At 41.8% G+C, this 22,562-nt stretch overlaps 1 protein-coding gene across 1 annotated transcript in view; it reads right to left on the bottom strand.

Moving 5' to 3' along the window:
• Positions 1 to 18,224, bottom strand: part of LOC139458550 (cdc42-interacting protein 4 homolog) — a 30,150-nt gene extending 11,926 nt beyond the window's left edge. Inside the window, exons 1-8 of the mRNA XM_071239979.1 lie at positions 18,163 to 18,224; positions 14,207 to 14,257; positions 5,887 to 6,034; positions 5,158 to 5,220; positions 4,265 to 4,369; positions 3,917 to 4,045; positions 1,188 to 1,334; positions 444 to 659 (exon numbers count right to left, since the gene is read on the bottom strand). Coding sequence (XP_071096080.1) covers positions 444 to 659; positions 1,188 to 1,334; positions 3,917 to 4,045; positions 4,265 to 4,369; positions 5,158 to 5,220; positions 5,887 to 6,034; positions 14,207 to 14,257; positions 18,163 to 18,224 — 921 coding nt within the window. The remainder of the gene's footprint in view (positions 1 to 443; positions 660 to 1,187; positions 1,335 to 3,916; positions 4,046 to 4,264; positions 4,370 to 5,157; positions 5,221 to 5,886; positions 6,035 to 14,206; positions 14,258 to 18,162) is intronic.
• Between the last annotated feature and the right edge of the window lie 4,338 nt (positions 18,225 to 22,562).

Raw genomic sequence — 22,562 nt, forward strand, 5'->3', positions numbered from 1 at the left:
AACATGAAATAAAGCTTGGAAAACACCAGCAAAATCAGTGGATGTGTGAGATGAGATGTCACAGTCATTACATTTAAAAGAATCTCTGAGTCTAGTTTACCTAAAGGATTACAACAAAATGTGGACTAACATCTAGTCTCTGAAATGAAAATATTTTACAGATAAATTATCATCTTAATAAAATACAACAAAAAGGAGCCCAGGGACTTCATTTTGAGAAACTGCAGTAATCTAGACTTGCCAAATATTACAGACCAGCATGGGCTGTATGGGATCAATTTGTTTTCAGGTCTGTATGACAGACAAAGCAAAGTGCATCGTTCCCTTATGTTCGGTTGGTAGTACATGTGCTTCCTAAAAGAACAGTGCACACTCCTGTTAATATGCTAATTCAAAATGACCAATATGTTAGTAGAGAGACCAACAATCTGAACATGACCTACCTTTGATGACTGAAATAAACCAAATATTCCCCCTCGTTTCCGACTCTTGCCAGAAACAGTGGATGTCTTATAGGTATTTTTCATGTCTGAAGGCGCTGATTTGGGTGTGGAGTGGTTCGAGTTTTCGGTGGCCTGCATGTTGCTCAGATCTTCGAATGGAATGTCACTGGGGACCTGAAACCCTGACTTGTGCCTCTCGATAACCATCTTTGAATCCTGAAAACATAAGATGAGGTCCGATGAAATGGAGTAAACGCCACGTCCAAAAGTATAGCACTTAAATAGCGACGTACAAGTGTGTGTGAGTGTGTATGTGTGTGTGTGTGTGTGGGGGGGGGGGGGGGGGGGGGGGGAGAAGAGCAGTCTGTACCCATGAAGAGCTTGGACAGAATAGGTCTCCAGGAACACATGCCTGCCAGAATAGGCGACTATGCTTGTCGTAAGAGGCAACTAATGGGATCAGGTGGTCAGTCTCGCTGACTTGCTTGATGAATTGTGTAGATCGATGCTCATGACATCAATCACTGGATTGTCTGGTCTGGACTCAATTATTTACAGACCGCCGCCATACAGCTGGAGTATTGCTGAGTGTGGGGTTAAACAACAAACAAAGAAACAAACGAACAAAGACTCTAACTCTGTCATCTACTTCCTGGTAAGCATAAATGTATTCTTCTCTACTAGCAATATTCAACACTACATTCAGACATTAAACAATTGTGCATGGTTGTATTGAAGTCTCACTTCTTTTGCATTTATGGCTGCTGCAGCCTTCTGCATGCCGTCGATGCAGGTGTTGATGATGGGGATGACATTCCTGTCAGCCTCTGCACTCTGACCTATAGCTGACTGGAGGCGGTTGATTCGCTTCTCGTCCATATCTTGTAAACCCTGAAACACACACAAATAAGCTTGTACTTGTAAAAAGATGAAAGGGTAATATGACATAAAAGTTGATTAAGATTTTTTATTTGATCTGTTTGTTGTTTAACGCCGCACTCAGCAATATTCCAGCTATATGACGGCGGTCTGTAAATAATCAAGTCTGGACCAGACAATCCAGTGATTGATATCATGAGCATCGATCCCCGCAATTGAGATATCATGACATGCAGTGAGCCTGACCACCCGATTCTGTTAGTCGCCTCTTACGACAAGCATAGTCGCCTTTTACGGCAAGCATGGGTTGCTGACGTCCGACAGATTTGTTCTTGGGCTGATAGTTTATATAAGTAATTATTAATTAAGTATTTTTAAAGTAATGTGATAAACATGACATAACTTTCATATTCATAAACAGTAGGATTAGACCTTTCAAATGGTGTATGACATATAGTCGCAAACATGTTTTACAAGCTGATACTTTCCTTGATAAATGAGTGAGTGAGTGAGTTGGGTTAACACCGCTTTTAACAGTATTCCAGTTATATCATGGCGTGTCAGCTTAATGTGGGAGGAAAGCCCGAAGTGATGCAGGTATCAGGCGTCTACCACTTTGGTGAAACCCACAAGCATGGGTATGGTGCTGCCAAACCTAGAAACATAATCGGGGCGAACCGGGATTCGAACCCACAATCATAGGTTTCTGGCTAGCCCAAGGGACGCAACTCTGCACAGTGAATTGCGGTGCCTGAGACGAGTGGGCCACAAGTGCCCTCCCTTGATAAATGAAGGCTTCATCTATCACTACTTAATCTCTGGGAACTCGGTGTGATAGCAGTAAAAGCTTCTGTTGGACTGGTTGTGTTTTGTAATTGATATTGCAAGTGTATGTCTCCCTGCTTCATCAAAAATGTTTGGGTCGAATAGGACTGGAACAAGTCCAAATTTACTACCCGGGTACCCACCCCTCTATTACCCGGGTACCCACCCCTCTACTACCCGGGTACCCACCCCTCTACTACAAAGTACCCACCCCTCTATTACCCGGGTACCCACCCCTCTATTACCCGGGTACCCACCCCTCCATTTCCCGGGTACCCACCCCTCTACTACCCGGGTACCCACCCCTCTACTACACGGGTACCCACTGTGGATCTCAAGAGACAGGTACAAAATGTCCAATTGGCAAAACGTATTTAGATACAGGTATCAAACAATCTGGTCATGTATACAATAAAGTTGACTTAAGTTATATCTTTATTCAACAATAGTCCGAAAGAATGGGTGCATAGTCAGAAAGAAATGCGAACATTAGTGACTTGTAGCGTAACCATAGAGTTTTAGATAATTTTTGTCTTTAAACAATACATCACGTGACTAACCACAAGTCTGGGTTGTCCTGTGGGTACCCGGGTCCTACTCGTTACCCCCACGACCCGGGTACCCGAGTTACCATTTTTAAATGTGCTGGCCCTTAAACATTTTCAACATCATTCGTAAAGGAATATTCTTTCATAGACTTTTCAAACAGAGAGTCATCCAGCTGTACATAGTTGATAAGGAGATCACTCAATTCACTATATTTCATACGCTGTACTCATGGTCAAAGGGACGATGTAGTTTACCGGGTGCAGGCTGATCTCTACCATCTCGCTCAATTACTGCGCTATAGTGTGACCGCTGTCTCGCAATACTACTCCAGTGACTCTCGCTTCACGATCCTTCAACACCCCTTTTCGGTCTTAGGGAAACTTACACATCTTTACGATCCAACACCCCTTTTCGGTTTTAGGGAAACTAACACATTTTTACGATCCAACATATCTTTTCGGTCCTTAGGGTTAGCTTGCTTTGGGCAAGGGTAGGCCATAAATTCTTACCTTTTCAAGAGTTAATCTGATTGGTCGGTCGTGTTGACATAAACAATAGCGGGTGTAGTTTCAAGAAAAGATTAATGGGACATCACACGCATGCGCAAGTCATTGTTTACTTAATTGCGCATGACTGTTATAATTTTGGTAATAAACTTAAGATAACTTAGCACTAAGACAGATTCAAGAAACGTAGCACTAAGACAGCTTCAAGAAACATAGCACTAAGACAGCTTAAAAAAACTTAGCACTAAGACAGCTTCAAGAAACTTAGCACTAAGACAGCTTCAAGAAACGTAGCACTAAGACAGCTTCAAGAAACGTAGCACTAAGACAGCTTCAAGAAACGTAGCACTAAGACAGCTTCAAGAAACGTAGCACTAAGACAGCTTCAAGAATGGGCTTAGATAAGATCTTTTTCACTATGAGACATTTATGACAATCTTAGTAACAGGACTGTGAACAGGCTGCCAGGTGAGCTACAAAAGGTCCTTGCTCAAACAAATTGCATACAGTAAACTACATTTATAACCAAGACGTTTATAACCAACTGACGGATATAACGAACAGTTAGTTTTTTTGTCCTGTCCATAAGCTGTGTATGCTGCATATATGCTTATAACGAACTACGGTTATAACAATCTTAAATAAGTGGTCCCTTTGAGTTGGTTATGACTGTAGTTCACGGTATGTTGTGAATGATGAAGCCGGATGTACTACCTGAAATACTTGTGGCATGCCGGTGGAATAATACTCTCTCTGATGAGCATTGGTCTGCTGGAGCTGGGCAGCGTACTCGTTTTTGCAATCCTCACATTGAGAAGCCTTCGTATTCATCACAATTCGATGCTGCAAAGTTAAGAAATAAAACATGGGAAATTTTCACAACTTTCAGCTGATAACAGTATAAACATAACACTTTTACCTACGTTCCAGGACTAAAAGTGCTTTACTCATTGTATCACTTGAGGAACAAACCTGGAGCCTCCCTGTGACAGGAAAATGGTTCCCCCACTACACTAGCTCCAGCTCTTCTCACACAAGACTGACACACAGTGTGATAATTACCTTTTCCACTTCAGCTCGGGACAGATTGATGTCTGCATCAGCCTTCCTGTAATTGTCTAGAGCCTTTTCACTGTCTTTGAAAGCCCTTTCGTACTGTCGTTTTGACTGAAAGGTGTAAACATAATGTCAACACCATGTAAAGTTATTCTTATACCTCAGAAACAGTACACAACATACCTTTAACTCAGAGATATTGCATCAATCTACATTTCTTCACTTGAGAATATACAATCAATACAAAAATGACCATGTCATATTTATTTTTACTACAATTTGAAAGCATTAATTACTTTCAAGAAATGCCGGATGTCATATTTGCACGCAATGTAATGACTCTGATCAGTTGTTTAAAACAAATTCCTCTGCACAATTTTTGTTTGTTTGTTTGTTGTTTAACGCCACACACAGCAATATTCCAGCTAAATGACCAGACAATCCAGTGATTGAAATCATGAATATCGATCCATGCAATTGGGATACAATGACATGCATCAACCAAGTCAGAGAGCTTGACCACCCGATCCCTTACGTCGCCCCTTCCGATAATCATAGTCGCCTCTTACGGCATGCATGGGTTGCTGAAGACCTATTCTACCCCGGATCTTCACGGGTCACCTCTGCACAAACATCACTTCAAGTAGTGTAGTGTCTACCGCTGAACTGTGATAGCTGACACACAGTTTTGAGAGTTACCTCTCTTTGTTCAAGAACACGGAAGCAGGCAACCACATGGCATATGTAATTGAGACAAACACCTAAGAAAATAGAGCTTGCATAGCCTTGTACTTATTCTACAAGTTGGTATCTAACAGTACTCCCAATTGTCTCCCCTTGCTCAGGTGTCCCAACCTGTTGGTAACTCCCCACAGAGAAGTCACGGCCATGCATCTCACCTTATCTAACTGTTGGTATGACTGTTTAAGTGAATCTTGAATCCTTGTTCCTTCATGTAAATGCTGAAATGATAAACACACATCCATCAACACCCCACAGGAGCTAAGACATGAAAATGTGGCAGATTTTAATCATTATCACACACGCTTTATGGGGATTGTGTCCTGTTCGTAAATGTGTGGCCATTTCTATATTAAGTGTGTACATATCCTATAGTTTGGTTGATCCCTGTAGGTTGGGAAGTAGGCCTGTAAGGGATGGATTTCTCCACCATTTGGAAATCTATAACTAATGTCTATATGACACCTCTTTATATGTATCAATTATAAACAATAGGGTTTCTATGAGTTTTGTAAAAGCATGAAAACAATAGTCCATTTTTAAACATCTTTTAATGTGTGCATCTGTCAATAAAACAACTTAAAAAGGATTTGGGGGGTAAATTAACCAATGATCAACCAGACATTCTAAGTGTTCTTAATTTGCATTGCATCCAGCTTCATTTTAAAATACAAAATTTGGTGTGTTATGATTAAGACTGTGTTATGATTAAGACTGGTTTTACGCCACACTTAGCAATATTCCAGCGATATCATGGTGGTGGTAACCAGAAACCCACATCACACCCATCTAGGGAATCAAACCTGTGCTTGCGACATGACGAGCCAATGCTAACCACTTGGCTACCCCATGCCCCTACTAAAACTGAGTCTGAAACAAGCAATCACCCTTTTCCTCTCCTGTCTGAGCTCCCCGATGAGAGCCTGCAGGTCTTTAAAGACGGTGCCCTGCAGGTTCTCAGCCACCATCTCATGCTGGCCCGCGATGTCATGCAGCTCCTTCACCATGTCCACAAACGCCCGCGACCACGTAAACCTGAAACACAAACCCACGGATTAGTTACAATAGCCACCAGCTGTTTACTTATGTAATGTTTGTTGTTAAAGTAGGACCATTTTGGTCTTCACTGTAAAGTTTTCCCCGAAACCAGCATCACATGGCTGCAGTATTCCTTCCATGTAAAATAAGACCTGTTTTCCCCCAAACCAGCATCACATGGCTGGAGTATTCCCTTCCTGTAAAGTAAGACCTGTTTTCCCCCAAACCAGCATGCCTTTGCTGAAGTCTTCCTTCCATGTAAAATAAGACCTGTTTTCCCCAAAACCAGCATGCCTTTGCTGAAGTCTTCCTTCCATGAAAAATAAGACCTGTTTTCCCCAAAACCAGCATGCCATGGCTGGAGTATTCCTTCCATGTAAAATAAGACCTGTTTTCCCCAAAACCAGCATGCCATGGCTGAAGTATTCCTTCCACGTAAAATAAGACCTGTTTTCCCCAAACCAGCATCACATGGCTAAACGGATTTTCTTCAGACCCGACAAGAGCTGTTGAGATAAAAGACTACAGGATAGAAAGAGCTGGAGTCCCTACCTGACTGTCAGGTATATAGAGGGGATGTCATCCACCTGGGAGGGAGGGAGGGAGGGAGGGGGTAATACACAGCCCCACCCACACCTCCGGACAGTTGCCAGGAAACACAACTTTACACAGGTAGGTGGGTAGGATCATGCAGAGTTGCCATAGATGAAGCCAGCTAGGAACGAGATAAACACACTGGGGCAGCTATAGATACTGGTTACACCTTCACAGGTGAGATGTCAGTATAGAAGGACTGTCTGTGTCATTCCTTTGGGTCAAAGCCATTCCAGGAAGAATAAAGATCCTATTGATGATTAGATGCAAGATGGAATGTTACTTAGTCACTGTCATAGCAGTGTGAGAAATTGGCCTTGACTAACTGCCCAATAGTTAAGGTATCATAAGGACTAGTACAAACTTGCCCTTTTTAAGGGTTTTGCTAGATGTAATCATTATTAGGACTAGTGGACGAAAACTGTTAGTTTCTACCGCTGCATAGGGTCAAGTCATAGGGTAATAGACAAGTGCTTGACCATGTCTGTATTATTACAAACTTTGGTATGAACAATCAGCCAGTGTTTAATTGTCCTCACATACTTAACACATTTATTGCTAAGCAGGAGCAGTGACTGAGTCAGTAAGTGAAAGTTATTGCATGGTACAGATAGCAATACTACACCTCTACCAGTCTGTAATAAACTGAAGGTTAGACAAACCAGAGGTTGATAGCATGAGCACCAATCCATGCCACTGGGCATACTGACACTCAGCCAGGTCAGCTCTCATGACAAGGAGGGCATGGAATTAGTTCTTAAACCTGTTTCTCTGAGATCACTCACAATGTATGTTTTACTGGATTACACCTCTTCAGCCCAGTGAAGTCTCCAGCCCATATTCATATGTAGCAGCCATTGTGATCACCCAATCTCCAAAATAGTCCTTTTTGTTTGTTGTTTAACACCTCACTCAGCAATATTCCAGCTACATGACGGCGGTCTGTAAATAAGAGTCTGGACCAGACAATCCAGTGATTGACATCATCAGCATAAATCCAAGCCATTGGAATACGATGACATGCATGAACCAAGTCAGTGAGTCTGATACCGTTAGTCACCTCTTACGACAAGCATAGTCGCCTTTTATGGCAAGCATGCCAAATTAGTCAGTTCATACAACACAGGGTACTGAAGGCCAAAGCTCAAACCTCCACTGCACCACTGTTACAAAGCATTGCATGTTCCTGTAATCATGGTAATGTTCTGTCAATCATGTATTTTCTTTGTGTCGCACACACTTAGTCTGATTACACCATCACAATCTATCAAAACCAAAACCTAAAGCCCGTGTGTTTTATTTCATATGAAAACAATCAACAAAGAGGACGAAAGAAGCCAGCATTGCCTAATCACCAGCCTACTACACAAGATAAACAGGATTAAATTGCTTTTTATGATTACGCCGGTGTGGAGACTGTACTGGATGCCAGGCCAGGTTCACCAGCTGTTTCTTATCATAGCCTGGAGTTGGTAATAATGTAGAAGGCACAGAGCTTCGGGTGACTATCTGCCCTGGCAGGGAGGAGGAGGAGGTATCTTCAACACAAAAACCTGTGACAGCAGTTTCTGGTTGACTGCAGCTAGACATGATATGGGTGTTACGTGGCTTGTCTTCCAGGTTGTTTAAGCATATCAGGCCAGTTGAAGGCTTTTCAGAGCTTCTTGGTGAGAATGAGTGAGGTGGGTTCTACACTACTTTTAGCAATATTCCAGCCATATCACAGGAGGGTACACCAACAATAGGCTTCAGATACTGTACATGCATGTGGGGAACCCAGCCTTGGCCTTTCAAGATGGACCACCTCTGAGGTCTTGTGGTAGAAACTACGACCGGAGAGCAGCAAGACTGGGGTTCAATCCCAGCCGCGTCATACCAAAAGAAGTTAAAAGATGGTACTTGTTGTTACCCTGCCTGGTGCTTGGCATTAAGGGGCTAAAACAAGGACTAGTTGGTTTGGAGTCAGTATACTGCGTCTGAGTGGAGTATTCATGTTAAAACTACAGCATGGTATCTCAGTGGGCTAGCCCTATAAAATCTGCATTAGTCCTGACTAGTACAAGTGTGAGTGCACGCTCGCACACAGCGATATAAGTGCAATCATCTTGGACTCGACGTTAAACCCCATTTCACCCCACCTTTCAGGATGACAAGTGAACACTCTAACCACTAGGCTACCCCACCAGCCCTAGTATGGTAAGAGGCAGGATACAAACTGTGGGAAGGCTTGTCTGTAAACAAGGAAATAAAGTGGTGTGGCCTTATGTTGACTGCATGTTGAAAGGGACCAATAGATAAGTAGGTCAACAGGGGTTAATAAGAATATTCATCATCAACTGTTCTTATTGTCCTCCATTTTCAACTCTTAAAGTACACACCAACATTGTAACATAATGAGGCAAGGTACGTGCTAATCCGCAGCACACATGGCTGTCACAGGTAAGCTGATTGTGGTCACTCCATGAGGTCAAATTCTCAGCCAGATAATCAGGACCTCAGGGAGTCGCCTCTTTCTTTATATCATTGTACTTTACATGGGCCAGATGACCATGTGACCTCGGGGAAACGCCCCCTTTTTTATACCATTGTACTCACATGGGAAAGCCGAACTATACAATAGGTGTAAAATGTTTATTCTGATTACCAGCAGGATGCAGTTTACCTGCATACCTTATCTGTTTGGAAATCTACCTCAGCAATTGTACAATAAATACGGTTATTCTGTATATTAGCTGCATTTTCACTACAACCCATGTTGTTTATTTTCAAACACAATTGTGACTACAATGTCAACAATACTGTGGATAGATATCTATCTGTTTTTAACATGACACAGATTATGAATCATATTTGATTTATAACCTTCACATACCACTAACACAACCACCTTTCTTGGCTGACCACTTGCTTGTCGTGTGCCACGCCCCCTTTTCACCATTATGGTCACAATTACAGCTGACCACTTGCTTGTCGTGTGCCACGCCCCCTTTTCACTATTATGGTCACAATTACAGCTGACCACTGGGGATCCAAGTGCCACACCCCCTTTTCACCATTATGGTCACAATTACACCTGACCACTGGTGATTTAAGTGCCACGCCCCCTTCTCACCATTACGGTCACAATTACAAGAGACCACTGGTGATCCAAGTGCCACACCCCCTTTTCACCATTATGGTCACAATTACAGCTGACCACTGGTGATCCAAGTGCCACACCCCCTTTTCACCATTATGGTCACAATTACAGCTGACCACTTGGGATCCAAGTGCCACGCCCCCTTTTCACCATTATGGTCACAATTACAGCTGACCACTGGTCATCTAAGTGCCACGACCCCTTTACATGACTTTTGCATGGGTGCCTCCTTATCTGAGCTGCCATTCCTGTGACTGCATTCTATATGGTAATGAACAGAATAAGCTTGCTCTGTGATCACCTGTGTGATGGAGAGATTGTGGTTATCCTACAGAGATCAGCAGTGGGCCATGCAATACTGACATCTGACACCTAGTGCTGCTAACACACCAGGATGTATATCACAACAGTTCAGTGAACAAGAAAATAAAGTGAAATGGCCTTATGACTGTTGACTGCATGTTGCTAGGGACCGATAGACAAGTAGGTCGACAGGGGTTACTTGATAAGAATGTTCATGACCAAGTACTGTTTCTTATTTTCTTCCATCTTCAACTTTTAAAGTACACACCAACATTGTAACAGGTAAGCCAATTGTGGTCACTCCATGAGGTCAAATTCTCAGCCACATAACCATGTGATCTTGGGGACACGCTCCTTTCTAGAGATCATTGTACTTTGAGTGAGTGAGTGAGTGAGTGAATTGGGCGTAACACCGCTTTTAACAGCATTCCAGTTTTATCACAGCATGTCAGCTTAATGTGGGAGGAAAGCTCGAAGTGATGCAGGTCTTAGACATTTACCACTTCGGTGCTGACAAACCAAGAAACATAACTGGGGCAAACCAGAATTCGAACCCACAATCATAGCTTTCTGGCATGCCCAAGGGATGCAACTCCGTGCAACGAATTGCGGCGCCTTAGACAACTGGGCTAGATGGGCTAGATGACACGCCCCTTTCTTTATTTTATTGTACTTTTAACATGGGCTAGATGACCATGTGACCTTGGGGACAGGCCTCTTTCTATCCTTTTTTTTTTCCCTTTACATTTTTATTGGATGTAGGTCATTCCAACAATTACATGAAAAGCATATGACATGTTGACCAGAAGTTGTAAAATTTATCGATATGGTCATAGCAGATTCACATTTTTTTACATAATAGTATTCTGACTGTTTAAGTATTACCGGACTCACATACTGCCATACATCTGACACCCGCTGTACCCAATACACCGAGCAGTACATCAGAACAATTCCTGTATCTGCATCAGTCAACAAGACTTCCATATCAACACCAGGTGTTAATGGCCAATGTTAAAGTTGATTAATGCATTTGAATAATCCATAAAGTAAACATCAATACTGACTGAGTGGCAACCCATCTGCTGGCAAATTGTTGTCAGCAGTGTTATCATCAAGTATAACAAATACTGATTCAGTGGTGCCACTGTCGGTTGTCACGTACAGCATGGTGACGGTGATGTGGTGGTGGTGTGGTGTGGTGTTGGGATGGTGTGGTGGTGTGGTGATGTGGTGGTGTGATGGTGTGGTGGTGTGATGGTGTGGTGGTGTGATGGTGTGGTTGTGTGGTGATGTGATGGTGTGGTGGTGTGATGGTGTGGTTGTGTGGTGGTGTGATGGTGTGGTGGTGTGGTGATGTGGTTGTGTGGTGGTGTGGTGGTGTGATGGTGTGGTGGTGTGATGGTGTGGTGGTGTGATGGTGTGGTGGTGTGATGGTGTGGTGGTGTGATGGTGTGGTTGTGTGGTGGTGTGGTGGTGTGGTGATGTGGTTGTGTGGTGGTGTGGTGGTGTGGTGTGGTGGTGTGGTGATGTGGTTGTGTGGTGGTGTGATGGTGTGGTGGTGTGGTGATGTGGTGGTGTGATGGTGTGGTGGTGTGATGGTGTGGTTGTGTGGTGGTGTGATGGTGTGGTGGTGTGATGGTGTGGTTGTGTGGTGGTGTGATGGTGTGGTGGTGTGATGGTGTGGTGGTGTGATGGTGTGGTGGTGTGATGGTGTGATGGTGTGGTGGTGTGGTGATGTGGTGGTGTGGTTGTGTGGTGGTGTGATGGTGTGGTGGTGTGATGGTGTGGTTGTGTGGTGGTGTGATGGTGTGGTGGTGTGGTGGTGTGGTGGTGTGATGGTGTGGTGTTGTGGTGATGTGGTGGTGTGATGGTGTGGTGGTGTGGTGGTGTGATGGTGTGGTGGTGTGATGGTGTGGTTGTGTGGTGGTGTGGTGGTGTGATGGTGTGATGTGGGGTAACAGAGTTGAGTTAGGTAGGTCCGACATGGAATGTTGTATGACAACAGTCTGTATATGACAGCGGTCTGTAAATAATCGAGTCTGGACCAGACAATCCAGTGATTGATATCATGAGCATCGATCCATGCAATTGGGATCAATGACATGCATCAATCAAGTCAGCAAGGCTGACCACCTGACCTGATCACCTGACCACCGACAAGAGGTCGTGTCTATCCCCAAGTGTGGGGGGGTCTGTATTGGGGTTGTGTAGAGTGAGGTGTGATTATGCCATGGTGAGTTGTGTAGTGTGGGATCAGTGTATAAATTCAGATAAACTCAAGTCAGGCAGCTGAACTGGCAAGTCTAATGAATATGCCTTAAAGAAACGTGTTAGTTTCAAAAAGGTGCAGTGAAAAGCCAAGTGTCAGGCTTGATAACAAAGTACCCGCTTCTAATGTCTTTTGTTATGACATGGCCTGGGAATCGAAGCACTGACCTTTCACTTTCCAGACTGATGCTCTATCAATATGCCATAGCTTTTGATTGTCTATTTAAACTTCAAAAGCATACCAAAGTTGGCATATCATGCATCCTGCTCGAACCACAACCCTACTAAGAACGAAAATTTACATTGAAGTCCACATTTTACTGTCTATATTACATTTTTTTTTTTTAAGCTTATAAGGGGTATATAATTGGTTAGTAACTCTTATCCAAAAGGTTTAGTTTCAACGAAGTTTGAACAGCTTGCCACCCCCTTAAAAAAGCATTTCACTTATATCCCAATGTGTCAGCTTCAGGCAGAAGATGCAACATCGCCTGGCATCTCAAGTGGTCTCTCTCTTCCCCATCTCTATGACGTGATCTAACATGGTTTTCACATAAAGTCAAGGTAACAGATCGTAAAGTATTATTGTGTCAATATCTAGCAGAAAATAGTGTTGATACGATTGGGTATCATGTCACGATTACATTCTATCGATATGAAACGCTCATATGCAAGAGCCATATCTTAAACCACAAACCAACACTTTTCTGCACGAATATTCAAATCTGTCAGGTTATTGGCACCATCTATAAAATGTCCACTCTTTAATAAAGCAACCCAATCAGGTCTAAAATCGTGTTGTTCCTGCCATGAGATTGACTCGGCTAATTGTTGAACTTGCGATCAATACACTGGAACAGACGGAACCATGGATAAAACTGCAGTCTTTTAGGCCATAAATCTTCCAAGAATATTGGCTTTACTTCATCCCACCAGACCTCTAAAAGACATATACTGATTTCATTAGATTTTGTCCCTTGTGAATTGACATTCAACTGGAAAGTCATAATGAATTCTTCAAAGGAATAAAGGTGACAGAAACCTTTCGATATGACAACGAGTTCCATTGTATGTTTCAGTGTAGTATTTACTCTTCATGGTCGTCTTGACATGGCAGCTGAGTGTTCCACACTATCTTCCTAACAACCAGTGTCCGAAATAACTGCCTGCACGTGGCTGGTAACCTTTTTGCCGGGCTGCATGAAATTTTCCTCCACCTGCCTGACTTTCTGGCACATAAATATATGACTACTTTCGTATTCAGTTTTATTATGACTCCTTGTAGATTCTCCAGTAATTGGTTGCATTATTTCAACTGAATCCAGACACTATTTGTCTCATATTTTGTTTGGGGTGATTTTTCATTATTTATTATGTCTGAGTGTGGGCAGGTAACTTTGAAGATGGGCAGGAAACACTGATGGGTCACCTGCCCGACTGTCCTGGATGGGTTTTAAAATAATTTCAAACAACTGAAAAATCTTTCTTCATGACAAGCTATTACCCTTGTTTTCAGTATAATCATATAATAAATAATAAATAATTAAAAATCCACATTCAGGGCACCATTGAAATGGAGACAGGCAGTGATGGAGCTGATAATCTGACCAAACAGACGGTTCAAGTTGGTGTAGGAAGGACGTTTACCACTAGACTGATCAGTATAGCAAGAAATATTCAACAGTTTAAGAGTTCTGCTCTGGAAATGGAAAACGGACAGCTGACAGACGATGATTGTTACACAGATTATGATAGGTAATACATGTCACACAGGGGTACAATGATTGTAATGTATGTGAGCCCACCATCAGAGCATGGCTCCTGGCATGAACAAAGTACAATTCCACACGTGTCATACTTACACATAATCATCTTCTTCTTTCTTCCGTGGTTGATAACTCTTCACTAGTTTTCTGAAACAAACAATGACAACAATTACATGATTATATCAATGTGGTCTCAGTTGAAGTCATAACACTCACAGCAATATTGAGGAACATCAAGGCTGCAGACATTTGGGTTTCACTACGGCAGTTTGCGACTATATTCAAGTATGATTATGTCATGCTTCAATAAGGGGTGGTCGGGGAGCCTAGTGGTTAAAGCGTCTGCTCGTCATGCCAAAGACCCGGGTTCGATTCCCGACATGGGTACAATGTGTGAAGCTCATTTCTTGTGTCCCCCACTGTGATATTGCTGTAATATTGCTAAAAGCTGCCTAAAATCAAACTCACTCACTCATGCCTCAATACAGGATACATGTATATATACTGAACCAAAAGAGTTGGGGGATCATGAATATTTTGGGGGATAGTGAAATTGTGAGCTCAGTCTTAGACTATAGAGATCGATAAGTGTTTGTTCCAATCTGATTTTGAATACATTTGTTGTTGAATTAGTTGTGAAAGCATCATAAGGGTATGTACAAGGAATAATGACTAATTTCTGAAATGAGTCAATATGTGATGTGTGCTTAACTAGGAGTCAGACACACAGGATGAGACAGTGCTCAACTTGGTTAAACATTGAACAAAAGCAGGGCTCCCTTTCACAAAGTGAAGTGTTGTTAACAACGTACTCATCAATATTCCAGCTATATTCCAGCTTGACCACCCGATGCCGTTATCGCCTTCAACGTGACCCATTGTAACCCAGGGCTCACAAGTTACAAATTATATCAATTACAAAATAAAATTTCACTAAGAATCTAGTCCAGTAGTCAGAAAGGAATATGCACTTGGCCACTCCTGAAATGGCATGGTTCAATAGTAAAAATATACTTAACCAATGATTAGTGCTATAAATGGCTATACCAAGTCATTATTGTTCAAGAATGAGATCGGAAAATGAGTGAGTTGGTCAGCTAATAGTTGAATTGACCAGCTTCAAGATGGTGTGCAGTGACGAGGACACCATTAATCAATCAGTGGGAGTACACGCTGTCACCTCGCCATGACGGCTTGCACCTACATCAAACACACCTACCCCTGCAGGGCTCTCCCACAGCCTATCAAATAGCCAGGAGTAGTACCTGATTGAGTACTGTGTCAGTCCACACAGAGATCACAGAGTGTAGTAATTGTCACCTGCATCGGAAGGGTTTCCAAAATCAAAAGACTGCCCTTATCAATAAATGGCCTGTATTTTAACAAGCTGGAGTGAGTGAGTGAGCATTGCTCCCCGCAATTGGGATCCATGACATGCATCAACAAAGTCAGCAAGCCTGACCACCCAATCCTGTTAGTCACCTCTTATGACAAGCATAGTCACCTTTTACGACAAGCATTGGTTGCTGAAGATCTGTTCTACCCCGGATCTTCAAGGGTTTCACTGAAACCACGATGATAGCTAACTGTTGGGCTTATCGTTGGCACAGGCACTATGAGTGTCCCAATGTAGGTTACAGTGTCTTATGGAGTCTGCCATCTACCTAAGCCACAAGCAATCTCAATCAATATCGGAAATATCATCTTAATCTCAACCCAACTATCCTTAGCGCTTAGATTCCCTGTCCAATCAAGAACCCTTTTACAATCATTAGGGTCAACCCCCATTTACAATCCTTATGGGTAACCCCCCAGGGTTTTACTGGATGCAAGGTATAGCATCCTACATGCATACAAATTGTGAATGGGCGCACATAATACTCACTGTGAGTCCTGTTGGACGGAAGAAAAATTGACTGTGTCAATAAACTTATCAACATTGCAGACTGCATGTCACATATTAGTGATATTTCTTTTCTCGTAAGAAATACACTGAAAAGTTCAAGGTGTCACAGGGAAACTTCTTCAGTCTAACATTAGAATCCCTATCTATAACAGGCTAAAAGTTTCTGATCATGCGCAATGGCTTGACATCCAGAAAATCTTGGCCCCCAAAATCTATTACTGAGTTCTTTAGAAGCCAAAAGTAGATGGACCCAGGTAAATCCCTGACACCCTTTATAATTTTCTGGTTAACATCCCTTACAAGCCTTTCGGTTAACACCCCTTTATCGTGTTCTGGTTAATACCATTGATGACCATTAGGGTTAGTTGTGAGTTAGGGTTGGCTATCCCACCTCTTGTAGCGAATCTTTCCTGAGGTAATCCAATGAAACCCATTGTAATCCGGGGTAACTCTGTATTCTTATCAACAAAAAATATGTACCTCTGGAACATTATAACTGTATTTCTTCTGGCTCCAACAGCATTGATGACTGTTGGAATCACACAAATCAGACAACTATCGAAATGCATCAATATGAAATAGCCTTCAGAAATAAGGTACAAGGACCAAAATTTTCAATTAATTATTTCAAAGAATGACTTTGCAACAAAATCAATATGATGGCATCAAGTGACTCTCAAATTCCCCTCTTCTGAACATGCAAACTCCTCAGGCATTTCTAAATCGGTACAAAATTACAAATTAATTCTATTTATCTACAATTTCTTTTCCTTTTCGATTGTTCAGCCAATGGCCACCAAATACTTCCACTCCATTCTGGAGATGCCTGGCTAAGAAGCAAGGACAACAGAGAATGAATATCATCTGGCTGAATACAATTGCAGGTGTGGACTACATTCCAATAGTGGCCAGACAATGGAGTGTGTTCCTGCGAGGTGTACCAAATTTCCAGAGCCCATCGGCTTCAGCATGGTGCAACCAGCCATATTGTATTGGCTGAAGGCCACACATAGTCAGGATGCTCCGCCATTACGACCACTTTCACTCGGACCCCCAGTGGCCATACTAGATGTATGGCAAGGTGTTTGACTTGGTCACCCATATTTGTCTTGGCCTCCTTTAACAATGTTGATTATGCTAAAACAAAAGCTGTATCGCTCTGGGAATATAAAAATAATCCACAGTGCTAACATGCTTCTGATCTGTCCATCAGGTAGTGTTGATTCACAAGGCTGTGAAGTATTGGTCAAGTATTACAATAGAGTCATACAATAACGGACAGTGTGTTGTCCGATCTCACTTGACAATATGTCAGCCTACCATGGTGGGTTGGTAATTCTGGGAGAAAGACCTGAAGTTACCATGTATTGAACATAGGGTGAGTTGAGTTGAGTTGAGTTGAGTTGAGTTGAGTTTAAACCTGTTTCAAATTGCATATCATGTTATTATATGTGCCAAATTATTACTGTAATGTTTGCATTGCTCTGAGTGGGCACTTAGTTCAGAAAATGTTCTTCTTTCTTCTTCTTCTATCTATCAAACATATTTTCAGCCAGAACTCTTCAGACAAAATGTGTGAATAATAAGCATGAAAACAACTTGAGAAAATATGTCCAGAGTTGATGAGAAGGCTATATTTGTGCCGTGACAGCAGTAATTAGACTTGCGCAAGTCTTGAAGGAAATAACTTTCAGAAATCATAATTTCTAGATTATATAAATAATAAGAACAAGTTGTCCCTAGAAGAGACTTGCTCATTGATGTACTATCCGCTCATCAAGACTTGCCTATAAGGATATAATAACTATACACCCATGGACTTGTCATTCAGCACAGCCATGGAGCAAGGCTAGGCAATGATGTGAATCATGACTTATGACCCCAGGCACAAGCTAACCAACCCATCACCAGGTCAGTCATGCAAGGAGCCTGTGGTCACACTTGATGCTTCAACCCAAATATCTTTGTCCAAGGACAGTCATGTTTGTTGTGTAAAACATCGTAACTCCAGGACACATTCTCCATGTTGAACAAAGGTGTTTTGGCTGTATTGGGTGGGTCCAAACAGCAAAGATACACAACTGATTTTAATTACAAATCTTGCATATGGTAGATGGTTCTTGAGCGGGTTTAGAAGCTCGGCTACCCTGCAGCGATGTACATCCAAACCAGCTGCTCCGGTCCCCCAAAGCTGGGTTGAGCCGACATCGGTCCAAGATTACACACACACAACATTTTCACTCAAATCTCAGTGTTGTTTAGAATAAAAATTAGAAAAGTACGACAGGAAGGGCGGCAATGGCTTTTTCAAAGTTATGTCAAATGGAAAAGTTGACATATGGCACCAGAGTGGGGAAAGGTAAACCTCATGATGGCCAACCGCTGTTCAAATATTGGACCAATGTGTAGAAGTGGTCCATCGTCAGCACACTGCGATTGGGAGGATGAAGAGATGCTGTTCGTCTGTTTATAAAAAAGCAATTGTATTTATTTTCTACGGCAATGCCATAGCAGTGGGACTCTGACTATGACAGTGTGTATTTATTTAAACACAACTACACTTCATCAGTGGGGAACAAGTATACTTTGACAATGTGTATTCATATGCCACCATGATCATGTTTCTGTGTTGAATGCCCACCCGGAAATATACCAGCTATTTGATGGTGGCCTGTAAATAATTACCAAATACGACTAGAACAGATCCTAGTCTAACCCGGAATCCCCAAGGGGGTAATAGCTTTCAGCCAGCACAGGTTCTATTCTAACCCGGAATCCCCAAGGGAGCAACAGCTTACAACCAGCACAGGTTCTATTCCAACCCGGAATCCCCAAGGGGGTAATAGCTTTCAGCCAGCACAGGTTCTATTCTAACCCGGAATCCCCAAGGGAGCAATAGCTTACAACCAGCACCTTGTTTTATCCCCTTAATACCACTAGACAATGGAGGCGGTCACAACGAGAAATATGATCCACAGTGTGCGACATTAACCTATTAGGTCCAGTAAGCTCAACTAGTAATAGTTCATAAAGTAACACTAAATCTGAATATGGTGCTTTATGCTAGTTCGGGCCACTAGCTCAAAAGTTATTGCACAGATTGCTTCCATGTCTTTTTCCATGCACTTATCCATGCAGTACTAAAGGGCATGATTATTCCTTATCAGCTCAGTAAAACCTGCACCCCGCCAATCAAATGTTACTCTAAAAGTGTCACCTATCAACATAAACACATTATTATGTCTTTTAATTTTAAAAACCTACTTAATTATCTGCATCTAGTCAGCAGATTGTTGCACAGGAGTCATGGGCAGCAAGATACTATTAATTGCACAACTATTTATGGATAGTTATCAATGATGAGGGCTTCTGTTGAAAAACTTCAATAAGAGCACTTATGGCGATGATGTAATAGAGGTTTTATATTCGGGGAAATTATTCTAAAAACACAAATATATTAGACTAAATAGCCATGATAATGAATGTAAACTCTCTTTCCAAAATTGTCAGTTCAGCAAAAAAATCTGATATTTGTGACATGTCTGTATGATATGAAGCATTTTCACACACAATTTCAAGAAAAGATCTGAGGAAAAGTTAAGTCTACTGGCAGACCAGCAAGCCAGTGACAACAGACTAGTATTGTTTGGATGAGAGAGTTCATGGCGTCCTAACAAAAACACCTGTGCGCACCAGGCTTTCTGCAGAGACGTGTGTTGATAAGAGGGCTCTTCTTCAGGGACTTCAAGCTTAAAGGATTCCCTTCCTCTGTAGCAAGATTACCGTAGCTTGTATTCGTCTTCGCTCACATTTGCAAATCTCCTTTCGTGTTTAATTTGTATATTTGTAAACTGATGATCTGTCATTTTCGACAGGAGGGCTTCATTTTAGCATGTGTTAAGAGATGCAACTAATGGACAAGGGATATGTGTCTTTATGTCTTGGTGCTACAGACAGTACGTCTTTGGCTATTTGAAGATGGATGCTTGGACTGTGTCAATTCTTTCATTTGAGCTGCACACATCTGTCTGGATAGAACTAGAAGCTGGAACATCATCATTTATTCTGTGTGAAGATTAGGAACTGATAAAAATAATCCACATTTCACAATGGATTACCCAAAACAGAAATAGACAATATAAACCTGAACATTAAAAGTCGCATTAATAAGAGATAACTTTTTCATACCTGGCTTTACAAAACTTGGAATGTTCAAATAAATCTGAACATTAAAACAGTCACATTTAATAAGAGATCAATTTTTCATACCTGGCTGTGCAAGATTTGGAATATTCTAAAGCAATAACAACAAAGATGTCTTTGGTGCTTTGATTACAAATTCCTGATTGAATTAACTGTTGTTGTTTTTTTCATGACAATGGCAGGCATCCAGATAAACCACGTTCAAAGCTGGTGCCAAACTTACATGAACTGAATTACAACTGGACTTGCTTTAGGAAAAATAATTCCAGAGTAGCTTGATTGAGACGCATGCAGAATCGTATATACTTAACACATCTTTGTAAGAAAAAGCCACCTAATGCTTGGGTAAAAATCCAACGTCCTTAGTTTAATGTAATTAGTTTTGGGGGCATAGCTGCTAGTCCTTACAATTTGTCATAAGGTCTAACCCTGCAATACAAGGAAGATGTTACTCTGTCTGTTGTGATATAAATTATCAATGTTTTAATCACAATGAACTGCCACACTGTCCCTAATAATCCTTCTGAAATCAAATGTTACACCTGATCTAGATGCTCAGATGTTTTTACGACAGAAAATTAAGGTGGTCTCTGGGGTGCTTGAAGGTTTCTGTTATAGTGCATTTATCTGGGGATCCCTTATTCAGGAATCTTGAACATTTGGGTTTTGACAACATGGAAAAGGGCACCCTGACTTTTAGAACACTGATGATAATCTATCGTAAGTGCCTCTCACAACAGTTTGTGAGGTCTTCGGGGTCCTTGTTAGACTAAAGCTTAGTCTCTGAAAACAGTGGTAGACACTAACATTATTAGTCCACTAGTCCTTATAATGATAACAAATAGCAAAACACATAAAAATGGCATATTTCTACTAGTCCTTATGATACCTTAACTATTTTTAAACAGTTTGGCAAGAACTACAGGACTAGTGCCAATTTCTAACCCTGTGAAAATATATCAGTTTGATAGAAACTACATTTAAATTGAAAAGGAAACCCACAGTAGTTCTTGAACCTGTGGAAAATCTAGACTTGCTTCATTTAGGGTATAACATCACAGAAGGACTGAGTGGAAGGGACAATACAATGGTTCCGGACTGTCAGACAGACTAGGCCTTGTCATAATTCAAAAACAAAAGATTTAGAAGTCATCAGATTCAAAAATGATCATGACCCAAGCAGCAACCTTCACTGTTTCCCTGACCTTCAGTCCACACACCATCAAGGTAATCTTAACACTTTTTGTCAAGCACGCCACAAGAGCATTACACTGATTCAATGGAAAGTCAAACCTACTAATCAGCATTTGGGCTCGTCAGGCAGTAGTGCTAATCCATATCCCAGACTGCACCAGACAGCCTGTGTACACACACCCCTCCCCTACATGCATTTAGCTGTGTAGAGGTACCTCCTTTATCCCCCCACATGGGGAAGCAAGCACAGCTTGTGTTTCACAACATCGTTCCTAACGGCAATCATCTCCACCCCATCTGTTGCTGCAAGTGAGCCATCTCACCTTTCATAAGGTTGAGGTGAGGTGAGGTGAGGTGAGGTGAGGTGAGGTGAGGTGAAATGATGTTTAATTTCACACAAAAGATTATTGCACTTATGCAACATATTGTGTGTGAGTGTTTGTCAGTGTGTGTGTTTGTCAGTGTGTGTGTTTGTCAGTGTGTGTGTTTGTCAGTGTGTGTGTGTGTGTGTGTGTGTGTGTGTGTGTGTGTGTGTGTGTTTGTCAGTGTGTGTGTGTGTGTGCGTGCGCGCCAGTGTGTTTGTGCATGCATGCGTGTCTCCTTGTACTAGTTCAGACTTATGCCAGTTTTACAGCGCTAGCCCACTGAGATACCGCATTCAGACACAGTAATCTTTGTTTTATCCCATTCAATGCCGAGCGCTAGGCACAAGTACCATTTATAACATCGTTTGGTATGACATGGCCAGCGATCGAAGCACCAACCTCCATTCTCTCTTCCACAAGGAACAACATTACTTTCTTTGAAAAGCCAGATACAACTCATTCCAAGTCTCTAATCACAGGCATTAAACATGTTACATGGCGACTTACAGAGCAACTGAACCAACTAATACTAAGCAAGCTTGTATATATCAAGAAGAAGAATCAAGAATGTTTATCGTACAGAACACCCTCGTAGGGCAGGGTACTAACTATTTACATATGGACATAAATATAACTATCAACATGAGAGGTTGATATACATAATGTACATTATCTTTACAGTATATCATGGCAGCGTATACTAAGTGTTGATACTGTATTGATCATAGAATAGAATTCTTTGTAGAAAAACACCCACTTGGGACCTGGTACCAAAATAGTGCAT

The sequence above is a fragment of the Haliotis cracherodii genome, unplaced genomic scaffold (assembly GCF_022045235.1).
Source record: "Haliotis cracherodii isolate W230 unplaced genomic scaffold, xgHalCrac1.p SCAF_13, whole genome shotgun sequence".
NCBI lineage: Eukaryota > Metazoa > Mollusca > Gastropoda > Lepetellida > Haliotidae > Haliotis > Haliotis cracherodii.